We start from the raw sequence: 16,313 nt of genomic DNA, 5'->3' as shown, positions 1-16,313 counted from the left end.
GTTTTACTTAGCATTCCATTTAGTAGTACATTCATAGAAGAAAACACTTCATCTTTATCGACTACTCGCACCATGGAAAATCTACGTTGGACTTATTATCTTTTGTTTTGGAATATTTGTTTGTTTACCAGCTCACATACGAATTTAAAGCTTAGTCTTTTCATCTTTCGATTTGATTACAGGCAATTTAACTGTAGTTCGAACCAGATCCCACTGTTTCATAGATCACAATGGATGGAAATTGTTTCCAGTAGTAGGCAACATAGAATGATAAGATATATTTATTTGTATTTCGACTGGACTGGATTATTGTGAATTCATTTCAAGTTATTATATCGTGATTATATCACTGTGATTTGCTGCTCACGGTGCCCTGTCACGATACCTCAGTGGATAATATTTCTAATTATTAAAATGGATCACATATACGATCTGACTTTTCGATTGTCTCTGCTATCTAAATACTCATGAAGCTCTATATCTTTTTCAATATAAATCATCGTTCACAAACATCAACACGAACAACCATGTGTATTGCGTGTTTTCCTGACGCTCATTTAAATAGTTTATGATCTTGACTTATATCAATCGAATTGCTTTCTTTACATAATAAGTGCAAGAAATGCCTATTATTGACAATTTCCAAAGCAATTCCTATCCTTACGATGACTGTGATGACTATAAATCACACATTAAGATATGACATCTGATGCTGTTAGAGAATTGGTAACGTCTTCTTTTTTCAGCTGTTAAACATTTTCTTTCCTTTATTAGGAGCTGAAATGGAAGTGAATCGCATACTACAGAATGTGATAGTGGCACATAACATAATTCAAGTTATTAATCTAGTTGTTGGCATCATCATTTGTGGAGCAACGTTGCATATCTATCTGATGCTGATTCACCTGTCGGTAAGAAATTGACATCATCATTGCATGGGCAATCACATGGATAGAAGTATTTAACTCTTAATAATAATAATAATAATAATAATAATAATAATAATAATAATAATAATAATAATAATAATAATATTATTATTATTATTATTATTATTATTATTATTATTATTATTACAAGGTAAATTCTAGTTTAACTGGATAACAACTGACCTGAAACTCAGATTGCATTAAATATCTTGTTTGCTACTTAGGAACATGTCTAAGTCAGGTAGGAACCTCCACAAACCTGATTCGCGGACAAAAAGTAAAGACACGATATATATATATATATATATATATATATATATATATATATATATATATATATATATATATATATATATATCCATAACATATTAGTGCAGTATAATGAACTAAATGAATGTATGCATGTATACATGTTGGAACTGTTTATATTTATGCATTAGAGATTGTACCAGAAGGAGAGCTGCATGTCACAATACCAACGCTAAATCCAGTCAATCTTTAAATTTGCCAATCTAATGTTTCAGCCCATCTTGCCTGCATTTGTTTTCGTCGTCTTCTGGATTGCATCGCAATGCAATTATCAGAACCTGCGTCACATTCTTGTACGTATTCTGATGCTGTAGGAAACTATCTCTCTCTCTCTTTCTCTCTGAGACAAATGAGATTCTACCAACGAGTCCAGCCTAGTTCGGATTGACTCAGAACGCATACTTATGCAGACATAATGTTATATTGCAGCTATAAATAAAGGAAGAATTTTGATTTAACCATAATACCTACACGGCCAATTACAGTCCATACGTTGGGCCCGGAGTGACCGATTGGTCTAAGTCATTCTCCGTTACGGATCTCTGCCATCTCACCTTTGTCTAAATATTGTCGTTAAACCCTAAAATAACAATAACAACAACAACAACAAACCATCTGTCTCCACAAACAGGCACAATATTAACTCTCTCATTAATGAGACAAATGAGATTTCACCAACTGTTTCCAGCCTAGGTCGGATTGACACAAAGCGCATTCTTATACAAACAGCATTGCATATTGCAGCTATACGTACAAGATAAATTTGGATTTAACCATATTCGGTCAATAACATTACATATATCTCCACAAACAGGCACAATATGAACTCTCTCAGTAATATTTATATTTCTAATATTACACTAGGTTGTAGATATTAAAAGTTATATTGAATGTTATAAAAGGAAATATATTCAGGATATAATATCGGTATAAAGAAATAAACGATTCCATATCTCGGCCTATTGTTACACTGCTTTTGATCCAGAGTGTCAAACCTTTTATGTCGATTGTACACTATATTTTATTCATATTTTTCTTATTAATATCGCATAATCGACTATGACGAGTCTTCAGCCTATATAATGGACACTACTTGTGCGCTATGTAACAGTTTTATCTCCAGTTCTTGTCACATCACCTAGTCTAAACTGTACGATTTCAGTTTATTCGAGGTGTGTTTTATAACATATCAAAAATCGAAAGAATTTCTAAATAGTCATTCATTGACACTCAACCCACTTTATCCAACAGTAAAGTGATGAGACTTAGCACTGAGGCTCACCAAATTTCTGCACACGTCGTTGTACTTTAAAAAAAAATTTGTGTATGACAGATGCATTTGTAGAATATATTGCATCATATAATACATTTACTAATAAAAACTCAAAAGATTTTCCTAAAACCACAATTATATGAATCTAATAGTAAAGTTTTAATTTCTAGTCATAAGTAAGTGCACTGGGTGAAAAGGGAATTTTTTTTATATAAACAATTTAGTTACGGATTAACGTAAATATTTTTGTAATAAGTTTGGAATGCATGCATGCATTCTACAGTATCAAGGCGTATTTAGCGCCATCCACTCGTATTATGAACTTGATACAAACATTTATTCTAACATAAATAGCCTTTAATAACATCAGCCTGTATTGCTGCTTATTAAGGAGAAAAGGTACAAAAAACAATATGAGAGTGTTTTAAACCATTCCATTTTAGTTGTTGAATACAGAGATGGTTTCAAAAAATGATATGCATAGAAGTGTACCAAAAATACTTTCTTACCAACAGCATCACTTTTAGAATAATTGGGAAGTCTCTACAATCATGTATCCTTTTGTTTGGATGACATAGAGACTTTCTCTTGTCATCTTTGAAACTGATGCATTATTAAAATGTTTTAACTGATTGAAAGGAGAAAGTATAATCATTTGTAACAGATTCAAGTTTGAAAAAAATCACATAATTTCGGAATATTATCCCAAAATAAAACATATGCATTGATCAATCTCCCTCTGTTGTAAATAGAATTATTGAGCTAGAAAGTAGATTTAACTGAAATAGCAAAAATGATCCATGTAACATTGAATTGATGTTTTACAATATGATATAAATATAATATGTTGTGTATGGGAAATGAATGATGAAAATGGCACATATATGCATTTGTTTAATCTTTACAAAAGCACAAATATAATTTAGATGCGGCCAGACATTTATATATTATATAAGAAATGTACGCATTGACTTAAGAAAGGTCTCAATTTTTTGCGCTTTTGTTGAGTGTATTACATTGGAAAAAACATGCAACTGTTTTGCATACATATCTTTCATTTAGGGCGACATACCGACAGACAGAGACAGACACCAATATATGCATGCATGTATATAATGGTTACACTACAAATGATATCTCCCTCCTTCCGCCTAACATGCTGTACTAAATCAATTTTGAGACCTTTTAATAGCTTTTGACATTTCGTTTCTTTTTCCGTTTCCTATTTAGCAGATATTAAATTTTGTATTGGGTCTAAAATGAGAATATCGCATTCATAAGGAATTGTGAGATAGGGTTGTTTCTAAATCGGATGCTACTTATATACGGTGAAGAATTAAAAAAAAAATTATGTAAAAAATTAACAAATATGTTCTCAATTAAGCTTTCAGATAATGTTGTGATATTCGTTCAAAAAAAGTTTATGCTTAGCAACATTGCAATTTGCAAATAGCTTAAATTATACTGTGTGGAATATTTGTTTACAAGTGACACAATGGTCGCGTTTACTTTGAAATAACAGCCATAAAAGCAGTTGATGTAGCTTGATTTCAAGCAACATCACGTATGAACTAGTTTTCACTTATTTAAATGTCTATTGGATTTTAAATATATGTGTAGAATGAAGTTAATGAAAATGAACTTCTGGAATAAACCAAACATGTACAAGTATATTAACTTTTCAAGTTCTAGTCAGAAGAAATCGTTATGTTCAATACCTAAACCTATGTATGAAGTGTTGAAAATAAGACATTCTATTTAGGGTACATTATTATAAGTTGGTTCATACTTTTCCATCCTTTCATTTCCAACTTTTGTTGATTAAAATATCAGAGCTTTTCTTTGTATTATGTATCACATTTATTGACCACGTAATGTTTTAGCATGTACTTTATAAGGTTATACATGGTTATTAAAAAAAACGATTGAATTGAATTGAACTTCGTCTGGGGGTGAAGGATGTATTGATTTGCTTTTGATATTTCTCATTTCTTGCATATTTTATCTAATTGCAGGTCCACTTTAACTGTATCCTAAGTATCTTGTGGTTCATGGCCGTTTTCCCAATTTTCATCATATCAATTACCGTACCCATGCACACGTACCGATATCCTTATTCAAGAGAGTTTGACGCCGCACCCATAGTCGTGGCCGTTTTCAACGGCATCCTGAGTTTTAGCTCAGTAAGTTTTGCAGTCTGCTCAATTTGGAAGGCTGCTCGAAATGTTGCTCTCAATGCAAAACTTGCCACACTGCAACATGTCGGAGGACATAATCACTCCAACTTCCCATACGACACAAGAAATACGTTTACAGACAATAATGGCATACGAAATCCTCAAGCCACTTATGTTCAACCGATGTGGACAATGACAACGGTTCAGTAACAAGGAGCAAGTACGTCTGATTTCGTCCTCAATTTCCAGCATCAGATGATGCGAGTTTAACCAATTTATATAAGTATGATAAACGTTCCAATTATCAAACTGTATTCAAGCTTTGACTGTCAGTGGTTCACTAAATGTTTTCCAGATAATGTAATATGTAACAAAATGGTTGATGTAAGAAATCAAAATAAAGTCCTCTGACATTTTTGAAAAAATATGTTAAGTATTAATTTTTTGTCTTGAAACTTAAGAAAGAAACACTTATCTTTTTAGATAGGAAATAAGACCAAATCACTCGACCATAAAAATAATAAGACAAGGCAGCGAAAATGAACCAAAATAACAAATACTATCAGAATATTTTATTTAGAGCCATATAATATTGCCTGGGACAAACGAGTAGAGCAAGCATGTTCTATGGTACAGCTTGTACAAGTTTGCATATACCACTGCAGGATACGAGTCATTTGTCTCTGTGAAGTAGTTTAGAAACATCTAAAAGAAAACAAATTCGAATAGGGTTAGTGCCTAAGTTTTATTATTATTATTATTTGTCACTGCTTTTATGACTTTGACATCTTTTGACTCACTGTAGGGTCTTTATCGCTCAGCTCTTTAACCTAAAATCCACACATGTCGTTAGACGGTCACTGGTGTTATCAAATAAACGTGCATAGTTTGATTTGGTGTTGTTACTGATATTTTCTACTTATTTTCTACGGAAACACTAATTCATTAAAATAAAACCATTGGTGGTTTGTTGTCCTTAGACTGAAATCAAGTTGGTTACTTTCTTCTTATTCCCTTTTACAGATTCAACCATCTTCACATCCTTTTCGCTGTTTATTCAACCATCTTCACATCCATTTGGCTAGTATCGCCAATTTCCGATAAAATAAGCAATTGGTTGCCACTTAGGTTGTGCTTATTAAAATATATCCTCCATCAAATGTGAAAACTCTTCAAGGAGTTTATTGCAATTTTCCTTACCCAGGGGGATCATCAGAGTTTTTCTTTAAAGCCGAATAACAATATATCACCAATTATATGGAGGAAGGATTCATGATATTGTAAGGTATACAGTTTTAGTAATTTGAAATTAAATAGTTGATTAATTAGTTGTGAAAAGTGTTTGTGACGTATCTTGCAGTGTGTGGCATGAAATATTAGTTTTCGGCTTCAAATAGCGTATTAATTACTCATGCATTTGTGAGACACAAAACCCTTACGAATGTGAAATTGGAGATTTATCTTCTGAAGACATAACGTGTATAGAGGAGAATTATTTGTAATATTTATGAGTTTAAGAGATTTTCAGTTGACATCGACGAAATAACGGGCAATAATGGGTACCTGGCATGAACAATGCACACTGTGAATGGTATTAGATGATTTTGATTTCAATGCCTCTTGAACAGCATGTAGTTAGGAATCTATTCCAACAGTAGGTAAAGTTATAAGAAAAGAAGTTTCTCAAATTTCGAGAAATATGTAACTCAATATATAGTAGAGTTGATAACGCCCATTAGAAGTTTACCTATTAAGCCCGAATCTTGGTCCTACAGTTTACCCCTAAAATGATTATGTCATAGGTCATTCTTTGTTAGATTCTACGTATTGATACATTTGTCCCACAACCGCATGATTTGTTAAATGTAATCCTACCAATTGTATGGTCCTTACGGATATGGGCAGTATTAAAAGCCATTATTGTCTTCGAACAGATAGTATCTAAACTTTGCCATGCCTGAACCGCTACATAGCATTAGCTAAGTTTTATAAAAAAAGCGTTCTATTCGAATTGATGAAATTGGCGATTACATATAGAGGGGCGGCTACAACCCACGCCGGAAGAAGCTTTGTATTTTGCATATTAATATGGGCCATTACATCCCCTCATTAAAGATTTCTGACATGGAGACTTTTTTGGCAACCTATCTCTAGGGATTGTGTCCGTCTATCCGTAAATAATATAGTTAATGTCCTCTTATACTGTCGAAGACACACGTTGACAATTTCGAAATGCGATTACAGAAGGATATAGAAGTATCAAAAGTTTTCGGCATGTGATATGAGCCAAGGAAAACGGAGTTGGCATTGCTTTTAGCAGTTCGTTATATTATGTGGTTAGTAATGTGAAAATTAAAACGTTTCAACGTCAGACCTAGAATTACGGCACATCACCTGACTTATGATTATGACTTGGATGTTGCCACAGAAGCAGGCGAATGATTAATCTAGGTCATTACGTAAAACATGACAATTTTTGTTTTGATTTCCACTGAATGGTAATCAATAGGTATTAAGTTAATGAGAAGAAATAGGACACACACACACACACACACACACACATATATATATATATATATATATATATATATATATATATATATATATATATATATATATATATATATATATATATATATATATATATATATATATATATATATATATATATATATATATATATATATATATATATATATATATGCATTAAATCTGTAGTACTATTACCACGAACAGGAGAATATGTTATTTCGCTATGTGTTTACTAAACGCTGAATAAATGTCAAATAAAATGTTGCCATACCTTCAACAACAATATCACTAAATCCGTCTTGAAAGGTGAAGGTGCATGGCTATAGTTCCCAGTTGACCCTCTGTAAAGATGTAGGTTTATTTATATCCGACACTATGCAGTTTATGAATCTACGATATATGCTTCTAGAGATGCGGTACTGACCTTAACAAACACGAGGTAAATCCGTTCAATTTTCTTTTAATGTAATTGTTGTTTTTTTAGGCTAGATATGTTAAAGTAGGATAGTCTTGTGACTCATTTAGAAATGTGACCTCTAAAGATATTGATGGATATATACATGTTCGCTATTTACATGACAGTGTTATTCACTAAAGAATACATACAATAAAGAATCGAGTCCTTTCACAGTACATTTACTACATTTGAATATCGAATCGTTTCGAATCTCCAGTACCAAACATTTCGGTATTGTTGGCACTCAAAGGCAATCGTCCATTTGTGCTCTGACGTTCTTATCACTGAAGAGAGCATAACCTAATGCATATTACTGAATTGTTTATATCAGCTTGTTAAATGGGACAGTGACGCAAACAGTGGAAGCTCTGAGCAGAACAATGGTCTCCAATAAAGCTGAATCAGTACTTTAATTGATCATCACCTCTTGCATTACCGTCATTTACCAAGAAATGTCCAGTGGTCTAATGATAAGCTTTCAATGTAGTTTAACATGGAATGCTTGTACAAAATACGTTTAGACAATTTTGAAATACTGTGGATGTGTTTCTGTAATTTGGCCTATGCAAAACGCTGGTAACGTGTCATTCTCAGTAACACTTGTGACTAACCATTTCTCTGGTCCTTTGTCTGATGGAAACTTAGGGAGACTAATTCTGATTCACTGAGGTTATGAAAGCAATATATTAAGTTTTAAATTTGTAACGAGATAAATGTGTATTCAAATCAAATAAAAACAATAGGACGATATTGATCATGACTATACCTAACCAAGAAGATCTGAACTGGAAATGCAGATAATGCAGTAATTAAAATCATGCAATGGCGGAATGCACAAGGAACACAAATGAAGATTACGTGGGATATTCTACAGATAGCAAAATAATAATAATAATAATAATAATAATAATAATAATAATAATAATAATAATAATAACGTTTTCTATTTTGTTGAATGAATTTTGAAAAGAACTTGTTTGAATAGGTGTGTCTGTGATTGGGATTTGTAACGAAGCTTCAATAATTTTTCGGTCAGATCGCTACGTTGTCTGTAGTGTGGCAGTTGATAGTGATGTCTAGTACTGGGGCATCAAGCTGCAAACATGGAAAATGATGTCACACCTAGTCTCATTATCCTGATACCAGGCCGACCAACCCTAACACTAACCTCGTAATGCTGAGCGCCAAGTGAAGCAGTTGTTAGTACCATTTTTATAAGTCTTTGGTATAATTCGAATGGGTTCGAAGCCACGACCTCCCGCTTCTGAGTCGGACACTCTAACCACTTGGCCTCCGGAGCAGATTTAATAGAAAGCGGCGGTCCTATTTGATGAAATATCAGTTACCTTTGTATAAAGTTACAAAGAACTTATTACCCGCAATATCTTGCGTCCAGTTTAGTCAATTTCCTCTGACCTGTAACTTAGTTATTTTCTCTTTCTTGGTACTATTCGAAATAGCAGCTGAAGTATGGGGTTTCTTATAGGCATCTTTTATACAAGTCCTTCATTACAAGATGCAGTTTTCTGTAAATTGTTAGCAAAATACGTTTGGTGTTTTTTTTTGAAAAAGTTGCTTAATCTGTCTATTTGCTAAGAAAGGGCGGCCATATTAGATGATATATCAGTATCATTTGTTTGATTGATTGATTGACTGATTTTATTTTTAACGGCGCGTCAGCACTGTTAGGCAATTTAGCGCCAAACAAAATGTTATTTGTATAATCTTTTAAAAATTATAATGATTTATGATTTATTGTTTTTTTTACGGCGCATCAGCACTGTTAGGCTATTTAGCAAAAAACAAAATGTTATTTGTATAATCTTTTAAAAAATTATAAAAGGTCCTATATCGACCAGCAATATAAAAGAACAAATGGTTCAAACTGAAAACAGTAAGATGCCAACGGTGCAAAATAAAGCTTCCCGATCAACGGGAGATGTAAATGTTCTATGTTAATGAAAAAAGATGAAAAGGTATTAAAATTGGACGGTATATATATTGCATAAAACTGCACAAGGTGATAGCATAAAAGTTAGAGTTTAGAGTAAATACTTACGGCTTTCAGGAAGTCTATAATACGAGTGGTGTTTATAGTATCAGAAAGTTCTTTCATGTCATGCACAATGTAATAACGATCGCGCGTAGGCTGCAGGTCCAAACACTCTATTATAAAGTGCTTGACAGTGAATGGTTCATTGCAAGAAACGCACTCTGGTGGGTTCTCACCTTTTAGTATGTGGGAGTGGGTGATATAAGTATGACCAATTCGGATTCTTGCAATGACTATCTCTCCCCTACGAATGGTTCTGTAGGAAGGAGTCCATTCTCCTAGAGTTGGCTTGATTGCATGATGTTTGTTATTTACAGCATCATTCCATGATGCCTGCCACTTCTGCCGTAAGGACTTTCTGATACTAGGTTTAAAATCAGTATACGGTATTTTAAAATCAGATGGTTCTAGAGTAAGGGCCGTTTTATCAGCGCGATCATCTTTTTCGTTACCTTTAATACCAATATGGCTAGGTTACCAATAGTATATTACATCGTGGGAGACACTCATCTCGGTATTTTTGACGAGTATGTTTTTCAATAATGGATTCCCCAGTTTTCTATTGCGTAGTGACTGAAGTACTAATAGTGAGTCGGAGAAGATGATACTGTTTAAAATACGTTTGCCTGCTATATCTTACAGAGCAAGGTCTATTGCTCTGATTTCGGCTGAAAAAATTGATGTTCCATTTGGTAAGCGAACTTGCATTGTGTGATTTCCACAAACGAAGGCTGCAGCAGCCTTTTCCTTATCCTTTGAGCCGTCGGTATAAATTATTGTGTAGTTTTTATATTCGGTGAGAAGTTCTTGATAACAGTTGTGGAAGACGGAAGGGTTTGTTTCGGATTTTTTTCCATCGTGTAGCGTAACAAGTACTTTTAGTTGTTTAAGTAGCCACTGTGGTGTTTCGGAGATGGACGTTTTCTGAATTGTAGAAAGATCTATATTTGTAGTGTCAAGGCTGGATGATATTCTAATGCCAAAGGAAGGTATGGCGTTTGGTTTATTTTCGTATAAAGTTTTGTATTTGGGTTGAAAAGCAGCCTAAAAAGCAGGATTCAGAGTTTGATTTTAATTTGAAAGCATACTGTGCTGAAAGTATTTCTCTACGATGAGATAACGGTGGTTCGTTCGCTTCAGCTAGAAGGCTTTCACACCGGGATGTTTTAAATGCTCCCAGAGCCAGTCTTATTCCTTGATGATGAATTGGATCAAACATTTTAAGATATGACTTTCAGGCTGAACCATACACAACGCAACCATAGTCCAGTTTGGACCGTATTAACGTTCTATATAAACTGAGTATGATTTTTCTATCAGCACCACAGTCAGTGTGCGCTACTACTTTAAGTAGGTCAAGTGCTTTTAAGCATTTAGCTTTCAAGTTTTTTATGGTGTGGAATAAAAGTCAGTTTTCTGTCAAAGATAATACCTAAAATTTTGTTTCCTCAGCAACTGGAATAGGTATTCAGCCACCGTGAGGTGAGGTTCTTCGTGGCGTCGTCGTAACTGACAGAAATGCATGCATACCGTTTTTGATTTTGAGAATTTGAAGGCGTTCGTACTAGCCCAATTTTGAATCTTGTTTATATTTTGCTGAAGTTGTCTTTCAATTGTATGCATGTGCATTGATCGATAACTTATGAGAAAATCATCAACATATAGTGAGAAATCCACACCAGGATTCAAACACTTGGTGATGTTATTAATTTTGATATTGAAAAGTGTCACAGATAAAATACTGCCCTGGGGCACACCCATCTCTTGCTCGTGCAAATCTGAGAGAGTAGAGCCCACTCGTACCTTGAATTCTCTGTCTGAGAGGAAGTTGGATATGAAAGAGGGCAGACGGCCTTTTAGACCTAGATCGTGCAGGTCTTTTAGTATCCCGTACTTCTATGTTGTGTCATAGGCCTTTTCTAAATCAAAGAAAACCGCTACTAAATGTTCTTTCTTGAGAAATGCATCGCGTATGAATGTTTCTAATCTAACCAGATGATCATTGGTGCTCCGTCCATAACGAAAGCCACTTTGGACAGGATATATTAAGTTGTTAGTTTCCACGTACAATACAAGCCGAGAATTGATCATTTGTTCCATTGTTTTGCACATGCAGCTTGTGAGTGGGATAGATTTCGCAATGTCGGTTAAAATAAATGTTAAATGCTGAATGGGGTCGTTAACATTGAAAACTGTATCCTCATTCTGCATAGTTTTACAGAGTGTTTCAAACTTGCCCCAGTCAGCCTTCTTTAAATTCCATTGTGGAATTACTTATCAGTTGTAGAGTTAAGATTTACACGGGAGATTGGAAAGTGATCGCTGCTGTGAAGGTGATCAGCGACCTTCCATTCATAGTCCAAAAGCAGCGAAGGAGAACAAATTGTCAAATCGATGCATTTGTATGTACCCGTGCCTGGGTGTAAATATGTCGGTGTTTTGGAGTTATATAGACACAGATCGTGTCTAGAAATAACGTCTTCGACTTTGTAACCTCTGTCACTTATATGATTTGATCCCCATAAAATGCTATTGGCATTAAAATCCCCGAGTAAAACAATGGGTGCGGGAAGCTGTTGAACAAGATTATCGAGTTCGTTTGGTACTAGGTTAGTGTTTGGTGGTAAGTAAGTGGAGCAAAATGTAAATCACTCGATGAAGAGTGACGCTTACAGCAATGGCTTGTAAATTGGTGTTTAAATGGATGAAGCTATGAGGGGCTCTGTTGTTCACAATAACAGAGAGTCCTCCTGAGGCCCTGTCAACATTCTGTGAGTGGGTGTTAAACAGGGTGTAGTTTTTAAGTGTGATGTTCTCCGTATCTTTCAAAAATGTCTCCTGAAGACATAGTACTGCAGGATCATGTTCGTTTATAAGCAGAATAATATCGTGATAGTTGGCTTCAAGTCCTCTACAGTTCCATTGTATGATGGTGATCTTCATTATCAGTTTATATTGGAGATTCTGGACCTAGTTAGACCTTTCGCGGAGGCAATGTGGTTATTTCTCTGGAGGAAGTACGGGGGTGAATTTTTTGTTGTTAGGTCTGGAGGTACCTTGAGTGCATAGAGCAGATTCTTCTGCATCCATGCTCTCAATGTCGCCAAACCTGTTATATAGTTTGCTGGGGTCATCTGACCCCTTTTGTTGTCTGTTTCCGTGAGATGTTTTACTTTTTGGTGATTTCGGTTGTTGGGTATTATTAAATGTATTCTGAGTAGATGATGTGTTTTTCTGTGCTTGGTAATGGGGCGTGTTTGAATTTGGTGTTGAATCGGGTGCTTCTGTTTGTGTTTGAGCGTCCTTCGTTGTTTTAGGATTCCTCTTCACTACAGTGGAGAAGGATGGGTTAGGATGGGCTGTTTTCGCCTGTACAAGTTTTCTGGCTTCTGGATAGGGAATATTAATTGTATATGTTACCATCTGAATTTCCTTCTCCTGTTTCCAGGTATCGCAATCCTTGGAATTTGCGTGGTGCTCTTTTCCACAGTTGACACAATGCGGAGTTGCTCTACAATCAGTTTCCTGATGAGCATTGTCTCCGCATCGGCCACATATTTGGCGTCTTGAGCAGCGGTCTTCGTGATGGCCGTATTTTTGACACTTATAACACCGATGGGGGTTTGGAATGTAAATCTCCACCTTTACTTGCAAAAAGCCAACTTTTACCACTTTGGGAACAGTTGGCTTGTTGAAGGTGAGTACAATAGTGTTGGTGTCCTGTAGATTGTTGTTACGTTTAATGTGTATTCTTCGAACTGCAGTGACACCTTCACCTTTCATTCCTTCAATGATATCAGCGTCGGTGACTCCAGCCAAGTCACGACAGCGAATCACGTCTTTGGACGTATTCAGTGTGATGTGAGCCAATGAGGTTACTGGGATATCAAAGAACGTTTTCATTTTCCTGATATTGTCTGATTGACCTCGTCGCTCACACTCAATAAGAAGACAACCCGATTTCAACTTTTTAACACTTTTAGGTGTGCCAATCGATCCTGTGATAGTCTTTTCGATGACAAATGGAGATAGTGCGGCAAGCGGTTTTGTGGCATCTTTGGACTGTATGACCATGAAGCGTGGAAATGACTCCACAATGCATGGTTCGTCGTCAGACTCTGATAAGGGCTTCGATGTTTTATTTTGATTTTTTTTGGAATTTTCCATGTTGGCTTAATTAAAATTCAGCACCCGTGCTCCCCGCCCACCATGGAGCCCAACAAGGGAACACTTTTCAAATGCCAGGGATACACAGATGCCATACTCAGTTGATAAAATTACCTTTGATTGACCCTGAAGTCGGCAATTTCTAGGGTCGGTAAATTTACCCCCCGATTGACCCGTTAAGCCACCGCCTTCTAGGAAGTCTTCTAAGACTTGGGAAAGGGAAAGATAAAGGAATAGAATATAGGGGCAAAGGTGGTATGAAGAGGGATACAAGGAGAAAGATAAAGAAGGTGAGAGAGTAAATAAAGACTTCCAAGGGCTCGGCGTGACCAGCCGATTTGTCGGAACCGGGCCCATCCCGACCACCCGTCTAAGAGAAGTAGAGGCCAAAGTAGTGTATTGCATGGAAAGCCTCTGCTCAACTACCAGGAACCTTTCCTCCCCCGACACGGGACGCAACCAACGGCAAACAGGTTGTCTCTACTTAGTCGCCTTTTAGGACACGAGCGAGGCACGTCGGGCCAATTCTACAACCCCGGACCCGCAGGGGGACGAGAGAGAGAGAGAGAGAGAGAGAGAGAGAGAGAGGACGAGAGAAAAAATGAGAGATGCCTTTAAACAATTTTATATTTGATTATTAATAATCAATGTTTAGAATATTATAGTAAGTCTATAAAAAACAACAACAACAACAACCAAACAATTAATACATCACAGTATGTGTACCACGTAACCGAAAAATTCCGCGTATAATGTCGACATGGTTTGGAACTTTGTATATTTGAAAAACACTGTAGATAAATCACATATCGTTCCTACGAACCATATTCTTGCAGGTTAATGGATGTAATTTTTATTTCAAGGTTTTAATCCAGTCCAAATTCATTTTCGCTCTCACTGGTTGGAAATACATACACAAGTGCATGTATGTGTATTCTGCTTAAGACCGACTGATCAAATATGTACTATCATGTAAATTGCATTTTACATAGTCCTTGAAGCTGACGCTTGTTGAAATAAATATTCGTTAGACGTACTTTCTCATGCGTGTCACAAGCCGTCATAAGGAGCAATCATTCACTGTGAGTATGATAAGGGTGTATCAGACTACTTTAAATAAATATCGTCACAAGATATACGTGTTCAATTATATGTATCACATTTTTGGAAATCTTGAAAAGCACTAAACATGAATTAGACATCAACTAAATGTGTTGACAAGATTTTTATATCATTTTCTAAACCTGACCGGAACTCAGTGTTTTTCTCCCCCACCCCACCCCGTTATGGTTCTGCGCTTTAAAGATAACACGAAATCTGGCTTTCCAAATACTATAAGCACTTATCTTTGTCTCTAGGTAGATGTTCCTCTCGTTCAGTACAAACTACCCAGCTTTATATATAGCCTGTTCTAAATCGATAACTTACCCACGTTATACGGAGGGTCCAAAGGGATTAATTATGGATCTGAAGTACATTAAAGTTATAATATTTAAACTAAAATCACATTCTTGTCTATCGATCTTTCACAGCGTCTCGGTAAAGGAGCGAAGAAATTTAAAATATATATTAACCAAGCTACAAATTAAATTTCACACAAAAACCAAAAAGAGATCTTCGGAATTTTGTTATGTAATACTCTCTCATTCCCAATATTACTGGGCCTCTTATTGGTCTATCCATTCTAAATACGCAGTAGTGAGTTGCGCAGTTACACGAAGGCGATTGCCGAAATAAGAAGATAAAGGTATGTGTATTCATATTATTTCATTCCAAAAATGTTTAAATTGTGTGGATGTGGCATTAATTTATATTTTGTTTACATTCACCAATCTCCAATATTAACAAATGTACTCATATAATGACATATTCAGTAGTAGAACGGAAACGATGTCATTTTAATATTGGCTGCCAGCGATGTTTGTTGTTACGGTTATAAAGAAATTAGAATTGGTTCATTAAGAGCAGTTCTAAAATCGAACTAATAATATGATTTTGAGAATAAAACTACTTGATTCCGTCCTCGCGAGCAACAGGTCCAAAAGCATATACACTGTAACGTAACTTATGGTGACTGTATCGTTGAGTTATGACAACTGTATCGTTTAGTTAAAGCGGAAGGCGTAAACGATTGGTTGAAATTATTACTGATTTAAATAGTCAATATTCTTGTTTTCTATCCTGGCCTTTATTTTGATCAACTTGATCAAAATCACAAAAGAATACGCAACACAGAATTATTCAGTCATACATCCACTGAGATAATCAATGTATGTTGTCTGTTCTGTACCGTTTAAAAACTGATATAGCAGTGCGATCCACTAGTGAATAGACTGAATCGCATTTACCAATGTTGGAATTTTGTAAAACAACAATAATTCATCTTTGAGAATAATAGGCGAATTTCCTGTATTTT

At 35.3% G+C, this 16,313-nt stretch overlaps 1 protein-coding gene across 1 annotated transcript; it reads left to right on the top strand.

Annotated features, from left to right (window-relative positions):
* The first annotated feature begins 697 nt into the window (after window positions 1–697).
* LOC149801103 (uncharacterized) lies at window positions 698–5,101 on the top strand. The gene is made up of 3 exons (XM_089954259.1): window positions 698–911; window positions 1,454–1,531; window positions 4,527–5,101. The coding sequence occupies exons 1-3, from the start codon at window positions 783–785 to the stop codon at window positions 4,896–4,898; spliced, it is 579 nt and encodes a 192-aa protein (XP_089810385.1). The 5' UTR covers window positions 698–782; the 3' UTR covers window positions 4,899–5,101.
* Window positions 5,102–16,313: the final 11,212 nt, after the last annotated feature.

The sequence above is a fragment of the Sinohyriopsis cumingii genome, chromosome 4 (assembly GCF_028554795.1).
Source record: "Sinohyriopsis cumingii isolate HCF-2022 chromosome 4, ASM2855479v2, whole genome shotgun sequence".
Classification (NCBI taxonomy): Eukaryota; Metazoa; Mollusca; class Bivalvia; order Unionida; family Unionidae; genus Sinohyriopsis; species Sinohyriopsis cumingii.
Note: the sequence above shows the minus strand (reverse complement) of the source record. Positions and strands in the feature narration are given on the sequence as shown.

What these genes read in the sequence shown, in the direction of transcription:
- LOC149801103 (XM_089954259.1), top strand. Translation starts at nt 783, where the DNA reads ATGGAAGTGAATCGCATACTACAGAATGTGATAGTGGCACATAACATA. An exon ending in TGATGCTGATTCACCTGTCG is followed by an intron (nt 912 to 1,453) that starts GTAAGAAATTGA and finishes CTAATGTTTCAG; the next exon opens with CCCATCTTGCCTGCATTTGT. An exon ending in AGAACCTGCGTCACATTCTT is followed by an intron (nt 1,532 to 4,526) that starts GTACGTATTCTG and finishes ATCTAATTGCAG; the next exon opens with GTCCACTTTAACTGTATCCT.